This window comes from Mirounga leonina, unplaced genomic scaffold, assembly GCF_011800145.1.
Source record: "Mirounga leonina isolate KUSES-001 unplaced genomic scaffold, KU_Mleo_1.0 Mir_94, whole genome shotgun sequence".
Lineage (NCBI taxonomy): Eukaryota > Metazoa > Chordata > Mammalia > Carnivora > Phocidae > Mirounga > Mirounga leonina.
Genome location: NW_023270855.1, coordinates 1,931,776 through 1,953,936, shown reverse-complemented (window position 1 = coordinate 1,953,936; position 22,161 = coordinate 1,931,776). Strand labels below are relative to the sequence as shown.

At 42.7% G+C, this 22,161-nt stretch overlaps 1 protein-coding gene across 5 annotated transcripts in view; it reads right to left on the bottom strand.

Annotated features, from left to right (window-relative positions):
- Window positions 1-2,504: 2,504 nt before the first annotated feature.
- KBTBD12 (kelch repeat and BTB domain containing 12) overlaps window positions 2,505-22,161 on the bottom strand; it is a 74,145-nt gene continuing 54,488 nt past the window's right edge. The window contains exon 6 of one of the 5 annotated variants that reach the window (XM_034998270.1): window positions 2,505-5,367. In XM_034998270.1, the coding sequence (XP_034854161.1) occupies window positions 5,186-5,367 (182 nt within the window). In that variant the 3' untranslated portion in view covers window positions 2,505-5,185. Of the gene's footprint in view, window positions 5,368-8,799; window positions 9,062-10,581; window positions 10,719-18,324; window positions 18,351-18,381; window positions 18,572-22,161 lie in introns of those variants that run through there. The other 4 variants (XM_034998273.1, XM_034998271.1, XM_034998274.1 and 1 more) reach the window with 4 other exon arrangements.

Below are 22,161 nucleotides of genomic sequence, written 5' to 3'. Positions count from 1 at the left end.
GTGTCTGTGAAATCCTGTACAGGTTCCTATGGGAATGTTAGGCATTAGGTAGTGTGGCAGGCAGAATAATGGTTTCCCCCCAATGTGTACATCCTAATCCTTGGAAACCTTGCATATCAAATGTTTCGTGGCAAAGGGGAATTAAGCTGCCGGCCAGTGGACGTTAAGATGGGAAGATGATCCTGGATACCTGGGCGGGATACCTGGATACCACCAGAAATGGGGAGGGATCAGAAGTGGGAGACAGAGGAGGCTATTGGGGCAGGCAGAGCAGATGCAATCCTTGGCTTTGAAGATGGAGGAAGGGACTACAAGGCAAGACATGCCAGTGGCCTGTGGAGACTGAAAAAGGCAAGGATGTGGATTTGATGAGAGCCTCACCTCCCAAAGGAGCGCAGTCCTGGGACACCCTGATTTTAGCTCACTGATGTCCATTTCAGACTTCCAGACTACCGAAGCGTGAGATCACAGCTTGGTATTGTACCGAGCCACTAAATTTGTGGTTGTTTCTTCTGGCAGCAATAGAAACAAATGCAGGGATATGTTGAACTACACTACACTTTTCCTGTTGTGGGTGTAGACCCTAACCTCTCATAAGATGTCACTTCACCTATGTTTGCCTTCTTCCCTCCTCCAGAACGTGAACTCGTTGAGGGCAGGGCCCTGCATCATACCTCAGAGGCTCAGAAGAGTGAGAAAGACCAGGTTCTTTGACTATTCAAATAACAGCTGGAGGAAACAGCTGAAATCCCCATCCCTTGGTGATTTGTTAGAGAAATTATGACAAATCTAGAATGGCACACTATATGGCTGGTAAAAAGAAAGTGTATGGCACACTGTTTTTCAGCTATATTGTTGAGTGAAAGCAGAATGGAACAGAACCATGATTTAGATATAAAAACAAAGGACTAGGCATTTATTTTCCTTTATAATTTATATATTCCCTTAGCTCATATTTTTGTTCAAGAAAATTTGATGGAATGCGCTGGAAGTTGGCAAGCCTTTTCTGTGAAGGGCCAGATCGTAAATATTCTAGGCTTTGTGGGGCAGAGGTCTCCATGACAACCCCTGGGTTCTGCTGCTGCCATGGGATAGCAGCGTGACCGCGCCCCAGTGACGTTTTATTCACTGAGACAGGTGGTGGGTGAGATTAGTAGTAAATAAAAATGTCGAAGTTTCAAGAGGCAAATACAAGAGAGGTAGCTTGGGAACCATTGGCCCGGCATGCAGAACTTACCTCACTGCGATGAATGAAGATACCTCGTCACCAGACATCCCAGCGACCGACTGGGACTGTTTGAGTCCTCCCCTTTGGCTAGGTTGTCCAATGTCATCCCAGGAGAAAGTGGCTGTGGCGGGCAAAGGTTGGAGTATGGAAATTTTGGGCTGCATGTAACTCAAGGAGGCCTGACCACTTGGGAACCTTTATCATAACAAGTGCCGTGGAGCACAGAGTCCCATGGCTGGGTCATTCAGTGGCTCCAGGGTGGTACCCAGGACCTGGATCTTTCCATGCCCCATCCTGTCCCCTCTGTGGACCAACCGCGGTGGTCTCCGTCTGCTTCCTCATTACCACAGGGCAGTGGCTGCAGCTCCAGGGGCACGCAGACTTGGAAAGACTCGGCAGAGAAAACCCTTCCACAAGTCCCTCCAGAGATTTCCCTCCATGTCCCCTGGGTGGAGACTGTGCCATATGGCCTGTTACACTAGCCACGGTGCAAGGAGTGGCTTCCACAACCAGTTCATGCAGGATTTCCTGATGAGCTGGGACTGCCTCCTTGTGACTGCGAACAAGGATGGGGACCAGCTTGGGCTGCTAGGGTTGGCAAAGAAGTGGGGGGACTTGACTATATCCCAAAGCCTCTCCTCTGTCTTGGTGATCCCCAGCTGGGCCTGGTGTGAATGGCTGAAGAAGCCGTCTGGGTGGTGGCTGTCTTTCAGGGTCACCGGTGGAGGGGCATGACCCCTTAGAAGCTTTTCTGGTGTTTGGTTTTGGCTGACTGGCCATTGTCCTGTCGTAAAGACCCCAGCATCTCCCTCCTCTCTGAATCGGCCAGACACACTCCATTTCTGTACAAAGGACTTGCTGTTCCAAACTCCCTGCTGCCAGGTTAGCTCGGCTTCAGTGACAGGGACTCATGCCTGTTCTTACCCTGTCTGTCCACACTGCGTGGTGGAGGGATGTTCCCGTAGGACCTCCTTGCCTGAAACCCGGGTGCCGAGGCAGAGAACCACTCTTTGGTGTGGCGTTTGAAGTCTTTTGTGATTGGCCTCATCTCCTTTTCCTGATACCCTCCTGTGCTTTAACCATCCGGCAATGGGGCCACCTCCGGCCCCTGCACCCTCACATGCCCTGGCCTCTGGACCTTGCTTGCTCCTATGGTTTTCTGGTGAGTCAGCCCTCCCTGCCCTCCTTGGGATGCTCAGTACTTCCTGAGCACAGGAACCCCTTCTTTGAGAGAAATCTACATTGAATTGCAATATGAAAAACAACAAAAGCGATCTTTCATTAGTAAATTTTTATTTTGCAAGTTCAAACTGAAAGCATCTGCTCATTATAAAGTCAATCAGTGAGAACAGTGGTGCTTTCTTAGTGGGTGCAAGCAGGACCCGGATGTGCTGACGGCTGCCATCTCTTGCCAGCCTCGGCATCCAGCTCGTCTCCCTACTGTGTTCTATGCTCGGTGTCCAGAAATCCTGCCTCACAAAGATAAGAACTAGCAAAGAGTCAAAGTTTTCTAAGAGTACTCCATGACATACATGTCCCCTCATGTATGAAGAGACGGCCTTCAGTTGAGGTGAAAACAGGAGCGGTTAGGAATTCAAAGTGGAATCCCTGACAGTCTCTGACAACAGGAGGGTAGAGGTGTCTTGTGTTTAATAACAAATATGAAAGTCAGACAAGAAGCACCCAGGGGTTCAATTGGATACTAAAAGCGAAGCTTGCTTATTTGTTTGCACACCATCTGGAGGAGCTGAGTGTGAGTCTGGGAAATGAAAAACCATCTCACATGAATGCACAGCTCCCCTACTATCCCACGAGAGTCCACTCAAGTACTGGGTCATTGTGGGCGCTATGCTTTGGGAAATGCAGATTACAATGATAATGATTCTAGAAATAATGGCAGCTAAAGGCTGTTTATTGTTTTAGTATCTGACAGGCACTTTGCTCAGCACTTTCTCACTCAGTCCTCATACCAACCCTAAAAATGATTTTTCTCCCCTTTCTGCATATGGGGAAAATAAGACTTTGGAAAGGTTATGTTGCCCAAGAGATCACACAGCTAGTGAAGTAGCAAGCCTGGCACTAGAGCCTAGATCTCGAACCCGATGCATTGACAAGATGTATCATGACACACTGACAAGGCCTCCTTGATGCAGGGAAGTGTGGCAGCTTCTAGTGTATGCTCGTGGGTGGAACAGGCACAGTGGTTCTGTTAAGAGGAAGTCGGGGAAACAGAGCTGGGTCGGGGGGGGGGGCTCTCCGCAACCACGGCTGCCCACAGCCAGCACAGCCCACTCAGAGGAACTGCTCTGCCTTTGCAGCAAGAAGAAAACCCCACCGGTTATGAGCCTCCACGAGGGAGAAGGATCAACTCATTTCAACTCATGCAAGAAGTGTTCTTAAAAACCCTCTGTATAAACACTAGGGAATGGATGCATGCATAACTGCCTAAAAGTACACTTTGCTCAGTGCAGGTTCAAAGTGGCGCCACTGCCAAGTGACAGGTGTGGCTCCGCCCTCCTAGAGTCTGGCCTATTTGGGGACAACCTGTGCTGGGTCTAAGTGGACCCCTGTCATGTTGGCAGAAGCAGGTTTCTCATTGGACCTGCCTCTTCTGCCTGGTTTAGCAACTGGAACCTGGGAACATGGGCTGACGGTCATCACGGTCACACAGCTCGGCACTAGACAAGAGCTGTCTCAATCTAGCATTGTCTCCCTCTGGGAAGGTTCTAGGGAATTTACTGACCACTCCTGTTTAAAAAGGAGCCCGGTGCAATGGGAAACTCCGGAGAAATTATCGAGGAACAGCTACCAAAATGCACTCTTTGAATCCAGTGTGCTTCCAGAAGTATGGATGGCAAGTAAAATAGATGGATTCCCCATGTGTTGTTTAAATATCACCCCTAAAGTGTATTCCGGGAGTGGCTGTTTTCTATTATGCTCAACTGTGGGCTGAAGCAGGCAGCTCCATCCCTACTGGCAGTCTTGGGGAAGATACTGCAAAGCTAGGTAAGAGAGCAGGCAGCCAAAGGGATGTGTTTGCTCTCTCCTCCACACCAGAGCCTGGTCAGGGCCAACGTGCAGAAGGTCATGTGTGCTGGAAGGAAGCTTGGATAAGTCTAGTCCAGGACACCCCCAGAGTGGGCCAGGGCAGCAGAGCTCCCCATATCTGTCCCTGACACAGACCTGGCTGAGGGTGGAGTTTCTTTGCTCACTGTGGTCGGGCTTGAGTGCCTGGGCTGTTAGGAACTTGTGGTCCAACACTAGCCCCATTTTGGGCAATGTTGCTGTAGTAGAAGAGAATAGAAAGTCTCTACACGAGAATAGGAAGTCTCTGTAAGACTGAAACTGGAACAGAGTGCAGAGAGAAGTCTTCCTTTAACATCACAAGATTTTGAGATGATTCCCCTGCTCAGAGACCAGGTCCAAAGTCCTTGCTTTTCCAGGTGTTGGTCACTTATCTACAATCTCCTTTTCCAGCCTTAGTAGCAGAGCCTATGGCCCAGGCAATCTGACCCAGCTCTGGTCAGCTGTTTCTGTGATGTCCCCATGACTCAGCTCTGTGGCTCAGCTGTTTCTGTGATGTCCCCATGAGCTGCACCCCTGGGATTGCTTCTTCACCATCCGAGGCCCCAGTAAAAGGTTTGCTCCTTGGCAATGCTCTCCTTGAGTCCCCAGCAGTGTGAGGTCCCTGCATCCCTTGATTCCTATGGCACTCACCCTGTGTTTTTCCTGTGCTTCCTGGCCTTGTAATGTCTTGTCCATCCTAGCCAACTGGAGGTCCTTGAGTGCAGACTCTGCACACTCCCTATCACAGCATCCAGCACACACTGCTTTGCGCATGGGCCGCTATGCATGTAATACACATGTCCAGGGTGACCGGCTGGTGCCTGTGGGCTCTCTTTGTTCCTAATGCCTCCTGTGCAGACATAGCAGGAGGTCTTACAGCAAACACTGACCTCAGTGCTCATTGCCTTCTTCCACCAGATCTGAAGGTGGGGGGATGAGGTCTCGGGGGTTCATCCGGGCCACCAGGCAGACATCATAACTGTCATGCATGAGGACATTGATGGCTATAACATTCCATTGGTTTTCCCATGGGTCCAGCTCCAGTATTTCTTTGGAGATAACCTCATGTCGATCTGAAAAATAGCAAAGTAGGAAGACAAAATATCATGGGGGTATGAAATTCAGAGGTCATCTTCACTCTATTGAACAACTTCCTCTAAAAGGCATCAAGCACCAAAAATTAATGAACAAACAACTGAATAAACATACTTTAAATGGAAGCCACAGTGCCCCTAACATTTAAGAAACTAAAAAAGGCCATGTTACAACTCACATTCAAAAATTATTTGAATAATTGGTATATTAACAGGGCACACCATTGTCTAAATTTAATAACTTATTAATGTTTGGAGCTAGGGATGAAATTGTCCTTATTTCTACACCTAAGGGGAGATACAGCTTGTGACCTTGTGTGAGTTGCTGACCTCCCCAAGCTTACGTTTCCTTAAAGGCAGACAGGGATGCTAATACTCAGCCAGGGTTCTTGCAGGAAACAAATGGCACACCCTAAGTGGGTGATTTGAAGAGAATTTATTGAAGGGACTTTTGGAAAGGTGTGGGCAGGGTTCAGGAAGACCCACTAAGAATAGCAAGGGCCATTACCACCCCTGGACCTGAGAGGCAGCAAGGGGGAAAATGGGTACTTGCTTTGGAAAGGGCAGCTGTCGAAAGAGTGCAGCCTGGAAGGAGCAGACGTAGGCAGGGAAGATGTAACAGCCATCCTCAGAAACCCCACAGGGAGGGGGCGGCGATAATAAATGCCCTGACTCTACCCTCCTTTCACCCAACAATCTCTGCTCTTGCCTCCCACTGGATGGACTCAACCAGAATTTAGAGGAAAAGGGCATCTGTGAATACACCCAGTATTTGTCAACTTCACAGGACATAGAGCATGATAGAGAATGGGGCAGAGTGAGTCTGGAGGGGCAAATGGAAGATTTCCAGCCTAGATGACTATTTCACAATTTTATGATGACCAGAGGAGATAATGTATGCATAAGTGCCCAGTCCTTGCATATTAAAGTCAATTTTTGAAAATGGTCCATGCGTGCTTGTAAAGGATGGTTATTTTGTAGTTTTTGGTGCAGTGTTCCATATACATTCACTGAGTCATGTTAGCCAACCCTCCTATATATTTATGGATTTTTGTGGGCTTATTCTTCCAGTTACTGAGAGAACTGTGTTAAAATATCCCACTAAGATTGTGGATTTGTCTGTTTCTCCTTTTAGTACCGTCAATTTTTAGTCTACACATTTTGAGTCTGTTATTAAGTACATATAAATTTTACCACTTATAAATTTATCATTATGAGTGATCCTTGTACTCTAGAATAAGTTCCATTCTTTTGACTGATATTATAAATTCTAAAAAGTAGGATTTTAAGAACCATTCTAATGATCTTTGTCTTTTAATTGGAGCATTTAGTCCATTTACATTTAATGCAATTACTGATATATTTTGGTTTATATCTACCACCTCATTTGTGGATTGTCCTTGTCTTGCTTGTTCTTTCTTTTCTCCTTTAATGCCATCTTTTGGATTGGCTGAGTACTTTTTTATCATTCCATTTCCCTTTCTTTACTGATTTAGAAGTTATAAACCCTGTTTCTATTTTTTTGGGTGGTTATCCTAAAAAGTAAAACATGCATACTTAACTTATCAAGACGTAAACATAATCAATACTTGACCCTCTTCTTGGAGGGCTTTAGAATAGTTTAACTATATTTACTGCCCTCCTAATTTATTAGCTACTGTTGATGTGCATTTTAATTCTATATATCTTTTAGCTCTGCAAAACATTATCATTATTGTTTTATACAGTAAATGTTCATTTAGAATTAACCCACACATTTACACTTTCATTGCTCTTCATTATCTCTTGCATCTTAGACTTTTCATCTAAGATACTTTTCCTGCGCCTGAAGTATATATGTTAGAGGAGGTCTACCAGATTTTGTTTCTCTGAAAATGTTTTTTTTCACCTGCATTTTCTGAAAGAATTTTCCCTCCCCAAACACCATAAAATAGTAAGAACTGATACTCATTCTATGTCTGCTGTGTACTATGCTTACTGTGTACTATGCTTAATGTGCTGGCTACATTTGAGGCATTATGTTATATCATCCTCATAATAAGCCTGTGAGCAGGTACTATTGTTATTCCAGTTTTACAGGTTAAGAAAAACTTATAGCAATTAAATGCTGTGCCTACAGCATGCAGTTAGAAGTGGCAGAACCAGAATATGCACCTAGATATGTGGTCCTTAAGACCATAACTACTAAGCTCTTGAATGAAGGAGGACATCATGGTATCACTGTATTTTTACAGCTTATTGATGAGACCAATAAGTGGGACCTAAATCTTATACAAATTTGGTGGTCCTCTTTTAGGAAAATATTACAAAATTACAAATACAAAATTAGGTATGAAAATGAATATTTACTTTTTTTCAGCTTTACTGAGGTTGATTGACAAAAATTGTATATGTTTAAGATATAAGATATACATCCCACGGCCCTGAATCACGCTAATTAACACATCCATGACCTCACATAGTTACTTTTGTGTGTGTGTGCATGTGTGTGGTGAGAACACTAAAGCAAAGTTCAAATATACAATACAGTATTGTTAACTATAGTCACCATGCTATGCATTTTCAGAACTTACTCATAACTGAAAGTTTGTAGCCTTTGACCAACATCACCATTCCCTCTATCCCAAGCCCCTGGCAACTACCATTCCAACTACCATTTGAACTTGGCTATTTTTGATTCCACATATAAATGAGATGGTATAGTATTTGGGTTTTTTTGTGTCCCGATTATTTCATTTAGCATAATGTCCTCCAGGTTCATCCTTGTGGCAAATGGGCAGGATTTCTTTCCTTTTAATAGTTGAGTAAATTCCCCTGTGCATGCACGTGTGTGTATCACATTTTCTTTACACCACCTCTGTCCAGTAGAACCTTCTGTGATGAAGGAAATGTTATATAATCCATGCTGTGCAATACAGCAACCATTAGACACATGTGGTATTGAATAATTTAAAATGTAGCTAGTGAGACTGAGGAACTGATTTTGAACTCTTATTTAATTGTAATTAGCTTAAATTAACACAAAGCTCTACATCTCTTTTTGTTTCAGTTTTTTTTTTTTTTAAGATTTTTATTTATTCGTTTGACAGAGAGAGACACAGCGAGAGAGGGAACACAAGCAGGGGGAGTGGGAGAGGGAGAAGCAGGCTTCCCGCCGAGCAGGGAGCCCGATGCAGGGCTCGATCCCAGGACCCTGCGATCATGACCCGAGCCGAAGGCAGACGCTTAACGACTGAGCCACCCAGGCGCCCCTTGTTTCAGTTTTTTAAAATATCTATTTGATCTATCAATTTCTGAGGAAGTTATCTTAAAGTCCGCGCAATTTTTGTGGATTTATCCTTTTATGATTTGTAAAAGTTTCTATTTTATATATTTCAAGGCTATTAAATGCAAAAGGGTCATGCCTGTTGAATCAGTTAGGGTTCTCGGTAGCAACAGCAGAAGCCAACTTGGGCTGGCGTTAGCAAAATGGGGATTTATTGGAAGGAAGGTAGCTCAACAGATTGAGCAGAGTGGGAGGCTTGGCGGGAGGCTCCGTCAGGGCAGAGTGCTACCATGGCTCCTTACACGGCCGGCTGCTCTGGCCCTGGGCAGCGCTGCTAGAAAAGCCCGCTGGCACGGAAAGCATGACAGGTGTCCAGGACAGCTGTTCCGTCTTCTTGCTTGTTACTCCCTATGGAGATGAAACAGCCTTTTCTGTCTTAGTTCTGCCATCATCTTGGAATGCATCTTTTATCATTGCCACACTGGCTTACCGTTTTTGTTTTGCTTTGTTTTAGCTGGGTGAAGGCTTCTGGTGCCCTTATTCAAATTAATGCAGGCTGGAGCCTTTTACAATTTCAGAGTAGAGAGTTTTCTTCACTAATTTTGCTTCCTTCTGCTCATTTCAGTGTTTACTGGGGAGACTTTTTTTTTAAGATTTATTTATTTGAGAGAGAGTGAGCATGTGGGGGTGGGGAGGGACAGAGGGAGAAGGAGAAGGAGAGAGAGAGAGAGAGAATCCTCAAGCAGACTCCATGCCCAGCACAGAGCCTGATGCGGGGCTTGATCCCAGGACCCTGAAATCATGACCTGAGCCGAAACCAAGAGTCAGATGCTTAACCGACTGTGCCACTCAGGTGCCCCAGGGAGACATTTTTTTTAAGCCATGTATGCATATTACCATCTTTCCTAGATATCTGTTACTTTATTTACATGGAATGAAAATTACCGCATTAGTGGCAAAGAAGCAAAGAAGACAACCAGTGAGTTTTCTTTCTTTCTTTTTCTTTTTTTAAGGATTTTATTTATTTGAGAGAGAGAGAGTATGAGTGGGGTGAGGGGCAGAGGGAGAAGCAAACTTCCCACTGAGCAGGGAGCCTGATGCGGGGCTCGATTCCAGGACCCTGGGACCATGACCTGAGCCGAAGGCAGATGCTTAACCGACCGAGCCACCCAGGCGCCCCTTGAGTTTTCCTGAGTATGAAAGCTCTGAGATAGTGTACTAGATCACAGGCCTGGTTATGGAGACTTGACCTCTCAGGAAGAGCGCAGACCCCGCCACAGCTGTCACCCAGAATCACCTGGCAGCGCTGCACGCCTCTGTGGGGCCATCCTGAATGCTGTCCTAAATTTCTACTAACAGAGCTCATAAAGTGAGGAATCAGTGCTTGGCATTTGTGTTTACTTATTTATGTGAGTTTGGGTTCTGGAAACATTATCACACTAACAAGGGAAAAGAAACGGGAGGTTGAACTCAGTGTCGGCTTTTTTCAATTCAGTTAATTTTCCAAAAATAGACACACTTAATGCAACAGCATCTTAATTATTAAAGGAGTTAGGAAGCTCTCCCTGCATCCTGACACCTCCAATAGTAAGCAATTTAAACCATTATTTTACATGAAGTAAATAAAAAAAATCACATGATTTTTTTTGAAGTAAATAATGAGATGGCAAAGAAACTCCATCTTTGTGGTAGACTGCCTTGGGCTATACCCCTTGTGTTTTAGGGGGTGCTCTCTGCTGTTGGAGGTCCTTCTGTGGAAAAATTTGAGAAGCACACTGCAGTATAAATTTCATCCTTGAATTCAATCAGACTACCAGAAAACCAAAAACTTAGGGTATTTTTGTCCTTTGTAGAATTGTTTCCTTTTGACTTGCTCTTCAATGAAATGCTAACTTGCCATTTTATTCATTATAGGAGTATTATTGAGGGCATTTCCGGCTACTCTACATGAGGCTACAGTGAGAAGTTTCTCCCATGTTTAAAAGATATGTACCTTCTAAGCAGTGGTTTGCTCTTCCCTTGAGGACACTGTAAACAGGGCACGCTCTCCTTTCTGCTCTGGCCTCTAGTGAGATCAAAGATAAACTGGCTAGTGAAATACAGCTAGTGAAAAAGAACTTTATTTATTTATTTTTAAAGATTTTATTTGACAGAGAGACAAAACAAGAAAAGAACACAAGCAGGGGCAGTGGAAAAGGGAGAAGCAGGCTTCCTGCTGAGTAGGGAGCCCCACGTGGGCTGGATCCCAGGCCCCTGGGATCATGACCTGAGCCGAAGGCAGACGCTTATCAACTGAGCCACCCAGCCACCCCTGAAAAAGAACTTTAGGTGCATTTATGTACCAACTTCACCTCGTCTTCCTTGATTTTATTTTTCTATCTTTATTTTCCCGATTTATTTTAATTTCTATCTTATTGTGGGGCATGCATCTCTCTATAAGCCATCTCAAATTCAATTTCATTTTGAATGAATTGGACTGTGAATAAATAATCAGTCGTAGAATGAGTAACAGACCTGAGGCTAAGTTGGCTTGTCCTCAGCTGAGGGGTGTTACCTGCCCTCTCTTGTGGTGAAGGAACCACAGGCCAGTGAAAGCCTCCATTTATTTTTTTTTAATTTATTTTTATTCATGAGAGACAGAGCGAGAGAGAAAGGGAGAGGGAGAAACAGGCTCCCAAGGAGCAGGGAGCCCGATGCGGGACTCGATCCCAGGACCCTGAGATCATGACCTGAGCCGAAGGCAGATGCCTAACCATCTGAGCCACCCAGGCACCCGAAAGCCTCCATTTAAATGCCCCTGACTCAAGCAGGAAGAGGAGGGTCATGAGTGTTGCAGATAGGCATGACCAGCAGCTGATGGCCTCAGCTAGTGGAGGAGGCCAAGAGTCCATTCAAATGGGCAGAAAAGAAACAAACGAATGGCTGAGTATATGCAGTTGTCTAGCTGCAGAGGCGGTGGAAGGGGGAGCAACAGCTCTTTATAGCCCTCTAGAGATACCAGTGGAATTACAAAATCATGTTGCATAGTTACAGTCTTTGTCTATAAATTCAATTAGTTGATCAAAGATTTTATAGTTTCCACCAAGTTGAAGGAATGGATATGTAAAACCACTTGTGATCAAGGGATAATTGGCATTCGATGTAATGGATTGTAAATGAACTCCTACTAAGTATTCTGGGTTTATTTATAAGAAACATAGAATGTGTTTTATGCTTAAAGTTACATGTAGGAGTTAAAATAGGAAATGATTCTTTCAAGAAATATTTTTTTTTATTCTTATGTTAATCCCCATACATCAAGAAATATTTTGACTTTCATTTTCCCAAGAGGAAGACATCGTTTTTTAAAATGAGATTATGCTTTCTTTAAGCACAAGTGGAAAGTCTGAGACAAAATTATCCAATACAGACCGTTATATTTAATATAAATATTGGTATGTTTGGATTTAGGTAACTATTTTATTATTTCTTTTATTTTTGTACCTTCATTTCTCCTTTCCTTCTTTTTGAATTATTTGAATATTCTTTTTTTTTTTTTAAAGATTTTATTTATTTATTTGAGAGAGAGAGAACACATGAGAGGGGATAGGGTCAGAGGACGAAGCAGACTCCCTGCCGAGCAGGGAGCCTGATGCGGGACTCGATCCAGGGACTCCAGGATCATGACCTGAGCCAAAGGCAGTCGCTTAACCAACTGAGCCACCCAGGCGCCCGAATTATTTGAATATTATTAATATCCCATTTTAATTTGTCTTGAGTTTTTAGCCACACCTGCGTGTATAGTTTTTTTTAGTAGTTGTTCTAAGGATCACAATATACATACTTAACTTTTAACAGACTAATTAATATATTATCATTTCGAGTGGAACATAGGAACCTTACTACCATGTAGTTCCTATGTCTACCCTTGGGGAAATGGTCCTCTCTGTATAACATTAACATACATGAAAACAGAGCACCTGGGGCCTCAGTGGTTAAGTGTCTGCCTTTGGCTCAGGTCATGATCTCAGGGTCCAAGTAGGGCTCCCTGTTCAGTGGGAGTCTGCTTCTCCCTCTCTGCCTACCCCTTGCCCTGCTTGTGCTCGCTCTCTCTCCCTCTCTCAAATAAGTTAAAAAAATTAAAAATTAAAAAAAAACCCATACACTGAAAACACTGTCAGACCATTCACCATAGCAACTTCTTTCTAAGTATGTCTCCTGAGGCAAGGGAAACAAAAGCAAAAACAAACTATTGGGACTTCATCAAGATATAAAGTTTCTGCACAGTGAAGGAAACAATCAACAAAACTAAAAGGCAACCTATGGAATGAGAGAAGATACTTGCAAATGACATATCCAATAAAGAGTTAGTATCCACAATATATAAAGAACTTATCAGACTCAACACCCCAAAACCAAAAAATCCAACTAAAAAATGGTCAGAAGACATGAACAGACATTTCTCCAAAGAACACATCCAGATGTCCAACAGATACATGAAAAGATGGTCAGCATCACTCATCAGGGAAATGCAATTCAAAACTACAATGAAATATCACCTCACATCTGTCAGAATGGCTAAAATCAACAACACAAGAAACAACAGGTGTTGGTGAAGATGTGGAGAAAAAGAAATACTTGTGCTTTGTTGGTGGGAATACCAAGTGGTGCAGCCACTGTGGAAAACAGTATGGAGGTCCCTCAAAAAGTTAAAAATAGTTATGATCCAGTAATCACACTACTGGGTATTTACCCAAAGAATACAAGAACACTAATCCAAAGGGATACATGCATCCTTATGTTTATAGCAGCCTTATTTACAATAGCCAAGATATGGAAGCAGCCCAAGTGTTCATCAGCTGATGGAAGCTATATCTATCTACCTATCAAGTGATTGATCGATAATGGAATGTTACTTAGCCATAAAAAAGAACAAAATCTTGCCATTGCAATGATGTGGATGGAGCTAGAGAGTATTATGCTAAGTGAAATAAGTCAGAGAAAGACAAACACCATATGATTTCACTCATATGTGGAATTTAAGAAACAAACAAGCAAAGGGGAGAGAGAGAGAGATAGAGGCAAAGAGATCAAGAAACAGACCCTTAACTATGATGGTTACCAGAAAGAAGATGGGTTGGGGGATGGATGAAATAGGTGATGGGGATTGCACTTGTGATGAGGAATGTACTTGCTGTGATGAGCACCAGGTGATGTATGGAAGTGTTGAATGACTATACTGTATACCTGAAACTAATATAATACTGTATGTTAACTGTCAGACATGTTAAACACTGTCAGACATGTTAAAAAAAACAACACTGTCAGACATGTTAAAATTTCTGCCGTCAACTGTCAAATATATTCTGAAGAACTGAAGAGGAGAAGAGTAGTCCATTATATTTATCCAGGTATTTACCATTTCTGTTTCTCTTCCTTGATTCCCGAGGCTCCAACTTTCTCTGTATCATTTGCCTTTGATCTGAGGAATTTTCACTTTCTGTTGGCAGGTCTGTTGGCCATAAATCTCTTAGTTCTTCTCCATCAGAGAATGTCTTATCTTAATTTTGCCCTCATTCCTGAAGGATATTTTTGCTGCATATACAATTCCAGATAATTTTTTTTTTTTTCAGCGGTTAAAAATTTTGTTCCATGCCTTCTGACCTAGCTGGAGAAATCCACACTCTTTTTAATACTTTCCCTTCATATGTTATCTGTTGTTCTTCTCTGGCTTCTTCAAGATCTTTTCCTTATCTTTAGTTTTTAGAAGTTTGGTTATAGGGCACCTGGGTGACTCAGTTGGTTAAGCAACTGCCTTCGGCTCAGGTCATGATCCTGGAGTCCCTGGATCGAGTCCCTCATCGAGTCCCGCATCGGGCTCCCTGCTCGGCACGAGTCTGCTTCTCCCTCTGACCCTTCCCCCTCTCGTGTGGTCTCTCTCATTCTCTCTCTCTTAAGTAAATAAAATCTTTAAAAAAAAAAAAAGAAGTTTGGTTATAATGTGTCTGGGTGTGGTTTTTTCAAGTTTATCCTGTTTTTAGTTTGCTGAGTTTCTTTTTTAAATTTAAATTCAATTAATTAACATATAATGTATTATTAGCTTCAGAGGTAGAGTTCAGTGATTCATCAGTCTTATATAACACCCAGTATTCATTACATCAAATGCCCTTCTTAATGTCCCTCACCCAGTTACCCAATTCCCCACTCCCCCATCCAGCAACCCTGTTTGTTTCATATGATTAAGAGTCTCTTATGATTTGTCTCCCTCTCTGATTTCATCTTGTTTTATTTTTCCCTCCCTTCCCTTATGATCCTCTGTTTTGTTTCTTAAATTCCACATGAGTGAGATCATAGATAATTGTCTTCCTCTGATTGACTTATTTCAGTTTGTTGAGTTTCTTGAATCTGTCAGTGTATTTCATTAGCCAAATCTGGCAAGTTTTCAGCCATTATTCCTTTAAATATTTTTTCTTCACCCACGTTCCTTCTCCTTTCCTTCTGGGATCATGACATGACTATTAGACCTCTTAGTATTGCCTCATAGGTCCCCAAGGCTCTTCACTTTTTTTTTCCAATTTTTTTCTCTTTGTTATTCCGATGGGATAATTTGACTTATCATCTTCAAATGCACTCACTTTTCACTCTTTCCTGTCATCTCCATTGTGATATTGAGCCCATTCAGTAATCTATTTATTATTTTGTTTTTCAGTTCCAAAATTTCCATTTGGTTCTTTTTTTTTTTAATGACTTCCATTTCTCTACTGAGACTTTCTACCTTTTCATACCTTTCAAAAGTAGTCACTTCTTGGAGCCCCAATATAAAAGCTGCTTTAAAGTGTCTGCTTAGTTATTTCAAAATCCATGCCATCTCAGAGTTGGCACGTTGTCTTGTCTTCTCCCTTGCGAGATGTTGCTATTTTCTGGGTTCTTGGTATGTCAAGTAATTTTTGAATTACATATAGGCATTGTGAATATTACGATTCTGGGTCTTGCTTAAATCCTATTTAAGGGCGCCTGGGTGGCTCAGTTGGTTGAGCGACTGCCTTCGGCTCAGGTCATGATCCTGGAGTCTCGGGATCGAGTCCTGCGTCGGGCTCCCTGCTCAGCGAGGAGCCTGCTTCTCCCTCTGACCCTCCCCCCTCTCATGTACTCTCTCTCATTCTCGCTCTCTCAAATAAATAAATAAATCTTTAAAAAAAAAATCCTATTTAAAAAAATATTGATTTTTTTTTTTTTTTAAGCAGAAAACTGCTCCAGTGAGGTACAACTTCAGTTCCCACCTACCTTTTGTGGGCTGTGCCCTCAATGTCTGCTCAGTTTTCAAAGCCCTTGCAATGTCATTGGGCTCTCTCCACGTGTGTGTTAAGCAGTGGCCAGGGAGGGACTGAGCACTGATTACTATTCAGATCAGTTCTCAAAGACTTTCGTATACCATTTAGGGCTAAATCATCCATGTGCAGGTGGGGCATGAGCCCAGGAACTCATAACCAACTTTATGGGATCTATTTTTTTTTTTTTTTTTGCTTGTCAAATGATCCTTTATTGAAATATTTTCCTTTGTAGTTCTAACTAACTAGCATTCCACTGCACCATATTGATGTCATCTATGATATCATGAGGGTGGCGGCCATCAACATTGAAGCCCAGAGTGGGCAGTCCCCAGGATCTCTTCAGTGGTTACAGAGATGGAAACTGGCTAAAGCTAAATGGCTTTAGTGGCTAAAGCTCGGTGCTGCATCTGTCAGGCAATGTTGACAATCTCATCAAAAGTGGTATTTCCGCTGTGCTTAATGTTTTTCTGCTTTCTGTCTCTTGGTGGTTCCTTAAGGGCTTTGACAATCAGGGCAGAGGCAGAAGGTACCACTTCAATCTGGGTCTGTCTGTTCTGAATGGTCAGTTTCACGGTAATCCTTAGACCCTTCCAATGACCGGCTGCCTTGGAGATGTCATCACCAACCTTTTTTGGGGACAGACCCAGGGTGCTGATCTTTGGGGTCAGGGCAGATGTGGCATGACTGCCCCACTCATGCACCTCAGGTATATGACTTTGATCTCCTTGGGGTCGAACTTAGGTGGCATGGTGGAGGTGGCTGGTGTCAGATAAACCTGGATTTGGGGCGAATGAAGACAGTTTCACCTTCACTTTCTCTGAGCCAAAAGCTATGGGATCGTTTTCTTGAGCTCGCTTCTATCTGCAATCTTCCTGACACTTTTTTTGCCACTAGGAATTCCCTTGTTCCCCTTCCTGGTCTTCTGGCTAAAAAGCTGGGACTTTAGATTCCCCACGCTGCTGCACACTTTCCTCAAATGTGTTTGCTTCCAGGTCTAAGGGCCAGTAGATTGAGAGAGAAAGGCAATGAGGTCTTTCCTCACACTCTTGGGACCTAAGTTCCCCTGGTCGAGAGAGAAGGGTACCAGCCCAGCCTCTGCTGCTGTCAGTCACCACCTGCATTGCCTGAGGGCTGGGGTGGGAGAGAATGGAAAATGAAGAAGACAATATCCCCCACTTTCTCTGACCCATGCGGTCCTCTTTCTTGTTCCTTGAAACAGAAGTAGAGGGCTTCTTTTAGAGCTCTTTCTATCCACACTTGGTGCAAAGTTCTGGGTTTCAGGCTGCCTTTGAGTCTCAGCCAGTGGGTACCAAGGGAAACAAATGGGGGAACTTGTCATTGATTTGTTGCTACCACAAGTTCTGGTTTTCTTCCCCAATCTGCCCATGACCATTTAGTTTCAGAGTTCTCAGGTAGCTGCTCCATGCATTCTGCCCAGGGGCATTGCTTGCATTCAGTGGGAGAGACAGGGTGACAGGTGCTTACTCCATCTTGACTGGAACCCAGTTTACAGTCTCTTGTTAAAATCAGGGAGATGGCCCTAGCTTTAGTTTTAACTAAGGAGTTACCTTAGCAAAAAAATAAAGAACAAAGTTTCTATGATACATATACCCAATGGAACACTATCCAGCTATAAAAATGAGCAAAGATGATCTCTATTATCTGATATAGAATGATTTCTGGGAGATAATGTTAAGTGAAAAAATTAAAATGCATATTTTTAAAGCATCTCCTCACACACTGCCTATTAGTTGTGAGGAAAATATAGTTAACTCTACAGTGGTGAAGTTAGACAGTATCTTGACCAGGTAAATAAAAATAACATTGCCAGTGAGGGGCAATGGACTTGATTTGCCTCTAGATGTCATGCCCTGAGAAGGACATAGCAGGGATGTAATATTCTAGCCAGAAATGCATAACCTGGGTTTTATCACAAGGAATCATCAACTGGATCTCAGAAGAGGAATATCTTATTTAAAAAGGGGGAAGATTGTATTATTTTAAAATGTCAATGTTATAAAAGGCAAAAAATGTATGTAGAAATATTTCAGATTTAAGGAAACTGAAGAGGCATATCGACAAAATGCAATACCTGATGGTAGATGGGTGTGGAGAGGAAAAAATGCTGTAAAGGACATTTTTAGGTCAATTGACAAAATTAGAATACTAAGAGTAGAATAAATAAAAGTATGAATCAATGTTAAAATTCCTAAAATTATTAGTTACACTGTGGTTATGTAAGAGAATATTTTTTTATTCCACACACTCCAGTATTTAGTGGTAAAGGGCATATGAATAGAATATGAAGAGAACAAAGTTCCGTACCTGTCTGCATGTATGAATATATACATACCTACGGCCAGATGGATTCAGTGACTAAGCAAATGCTAAATAAAGCAAAAGGGGCAACGTGTTAGCAATAGGTGAATCTGTGCATTGATTATGCTGTTTTTATTTTTGTGATTTTCTGTAAGCTTGAAATTATTAAAGAACAGAGTTCCCTAATTTCGGTTTCGTCGTGGCCATTGTGATGTCAATGTTGCAGGATCCCAGGCCTTTTCTGCTGCCTGCAGTCCATCCGATAGCAGACTTGCCCAGCCTTTCCCAGCTTGGAGATTGGAGAGAAAATCGTATGTCATGCTTATGAATCAATGTCAGTCTTTCAAGTTTGCAAAAACTTATAAAGCATATATAGATCTGTATGCCAGCTCAGCACAAAGCACTGAGGCTGCGTTCCTATTCTTGGATGCTTTCTAGAAAAAAGAATGCAAAACCAGTGATTACATGGTAAGAAGAAACTCATGCAAGATGAACAGAGTGACAGTCGGCGAAAACCACCAGAGGCCGAATCTGTTCAGATACATCTTTTTACTTAGAAGTAATAAACCCTCTTTGTTTAAAGGTGGGTGGTTGGGATGGTGTAGAAGACACTGTCAGTGAGATCACTGACAGATCAGCTGTCAGCCATATCCTCTCTGTGATGTTTGTTCCAGAACATGCTGATTACATCCACCTGCTACTCTTTGCCTGAGGATTTTCTCTCAGCTCAAGTGGGGCAAGTCGGGAGTGCCAAGGAGTCAATCTCAGGATAAATACCTCAGATTCCCCACCATAGGGAACAACCCAGAGGCTGATCCACACTGTCTCTGAGTTTTCCAACGGGATTGAGTGCCAGTGGCCCACGGCGGTAACCTCCCTGTTAATTCTTCCTTGTGGCCCCGTTCCTTTCTTGTCTCACTCTCTTCCCCTCTCTCAATGCCTCCCAGAACTATGTAAACTCAAATCCTGTCTCAGGCCTGTTTTTGGAGGAGCCCCGCCTTAAGCAGATGGTTACTTTTATTTATTGGAAACTTAGTTGGAAAATGAGGCCAGTTGGTGTGGAGGGAAAAGCTGGTGTGGAACAGCGAGTTAGTCCCTTAGCAGTTAGGACAGGAACGGATGCAGTGAGGCCACAGGATTTCAGGATGGCATGTTAGCCTCTCTCCAGTGACGGGAGGTCCCACCTGTTGGAGGATATTACCTTCCGGACCCGCTGCACATGAACCATTGCTCTAGTGTCTAGAGAACAGTGCTGGGTGACCGGAGTGGCAGAGCAGGGTGAATTGATGGCTGTTGCACCATCGTGCCCTGTGCTGTGGAAGGTCTCTGGGAAGAACACAGATGGAAGTGAGAAAAGGCTAAGGCAGACTTGGGATGAGAAGCAATGGAAGGAGACACTTGTATGCCTCCCTCAACAGGAGCTTTAGAACCCATCATTTTTCCTCCTTTGCCTTGGTGGCCAGCAAGCTGAGCTAAATTCTGGAAATTTTTCTTAGCTTAGGTTTTCTGATAAACTTACCCCGTCCACTTATTACTAAGCATGTTTTTAGTTTCGTTGCACCTATGCTTATTCTTTAAATTGTCTCCATTCTTTCTGGAAATACAAACGATATATATGACATATAAAAAACAAAAGGAGCAACTCTCCTTCGGGATATTACAATTTTAGTACAATTTCTCTAGGGAGGACTGAAATAACAGTGGTAAAACAGACAAATTTAATTATACTGTATTTCTCTCTGTGGCCGATAGTCCTAGGATAATGCAGAAATCGATTGTGTAGTTGCCACCAAAGTTTTTTGTTTCTTTCTCGACTTTTTATTTTGAGAAATTTGAAACAGTCGAAAGCAGAGTACAGTGAATACCTGAAGACTTTATATCTAGATTCAATAATAGTTAACGTGTTTCTGTATTTTTACTGCCTCCCTCATGTGTACACATGAACACCCATTTTCTTTTTCTGCAACCCTTAAAAATTAGTTGCAGACATGATACTTCACCCTTAAATACTCACCATGCCTCTTCTAAGAATAAAGATATTTATTTATATAATTACAGTACCATTATCATACCTAAGAAAAAACATTAATTCCATCACATTAAATAACATCCTGTCCATGTTCTGATTTCCCCAGTTGTCCCAAAAATGCCCTTACATGACTGTTCTTTTCAGTCAGAATCCAATAAACACTCACATGTTATATTTGGTTTTTATGTCCCTCTGATCTCTTTTCATTTAGAATGGCACCATTTTTTTTTTTTTTCCCCATAACACTAATTAACTTTTCTGGGTCTGGGGCCAGCTTTCTTGTTTGAATGTCCACATTCTGAATCTGTTTCCTCATAGGGTCATTTAACTTGTTCCTCTCCCTTGTATTCCCTATAAATTGGAAATCTAGAGGCTTGATTAGACACAAGTTAATCATTTTGGTGGTGGTAGGTGGGCAAGAGTCCTTCCTATCATATTATACAGAAAGAAAATACAGCTGATCCTTGAACGACATGGGTTTGAATTGCATGGGTCTGCTTATATGCAGATTTGTTTCAACAAATACAGTGGAGTACTGTAAATAGATTTCCTCCTTATGATTTTAACAACATTTTGTTTTCTCTAGCTTATTTTAATATAACTATTATAATATATAATGCATGCCTTCTACATTTATTATATATTCAATCAATTACAGTCAATAATGATTTTTGATGTTTAAATTATTCCAAATTTGGTCACTGACTGCCCTTTTAGGCTGGCTTCTCTGTCTTTTGATATGACTCCCTTAAGTCTTTTTTTTTTTTTAAGATTTTATTTATTTATTTGAGAGAGAGAGCAGGAGAGGGGATAGGGTCAGAGGACGAAGCAGACTCCCCGCCGAGCAGGGAGCCCGATGCGGGACTCGATCCCGGGACTCCAGGATCATGACCTGAGCCGAAGACAGTCGCTTAACCAGCTGAGCCACCCAGGCGCCCCCTCCCTTAAGTCTTTGAGAGCTCGCTTGCTTTCTGGTATTACAAGATATCCTAAGCTCACCTCATAGTTTTTGTGCTTCAAACCTGGAATCAGCTGTTTCTCTAAGGAGCACAGCTACCTTCTAAGCCTCTGGCTGAAAGCATTATTCCACTAACGTAGCAACTTTCAGTTTCCCCCTCACTTCACTCCTTCAGGGCTGGGACTGCATATATTTGTTCTCCAGGGCTTAACATAGGCTTATTACCTAGAAGTCATTCAACAAAGCTTACCTAGAGGTCATTCAATAAAGCTTTGTTGAATGAATGAACAACGGACATCAGTGGTTCTCAATCCTGACTGCAAATTAGAAGAATCTGAAGAGCTTTGAAAAAATACTGATGCCCAGGCCCCATACCCAAATATTCTGATTTAATTTGTCTGGCACAGAGAGACAACTTAGCCTCCTGGTTAAAAAATACAGACTTTGGGGCCCGACGATCTGGATTTTGAATCCCAGATTCAATATTTACCCTCTGTGTGACCTCTTTTAGGTGGCTTCCGTTTCTGCTGTAGTCTGTAAGGGTAATTAGAATACCTACCTCACAGGCTCCTGTGAGAATTAAATAAATTAACATATGCAAAGTGCTCAGGACAGCTCCTAGCAGAGTCAACACCAGGTAACTGTTAGCTGTCCATTTGATTCTACATTTGTTAGTGAGGTAATTAATTTTTTGAAATACTTCCCAGTGTGTTTTCTCTTTTTGATAACTCAGGTTTGTTCTCTGCAGCCTCTCTACCTTTAGGACTGGGCCCCACGCTGAATGAGAGAAGACAGAGAGGGGCTTTGAGAGGAATTCTTGCTGGGGATAAGGGAGGCAGAGAGATTCTCCGGTTCTCGGTAGAGGAATGACAGATTCCTGGGTCCCCTGGAA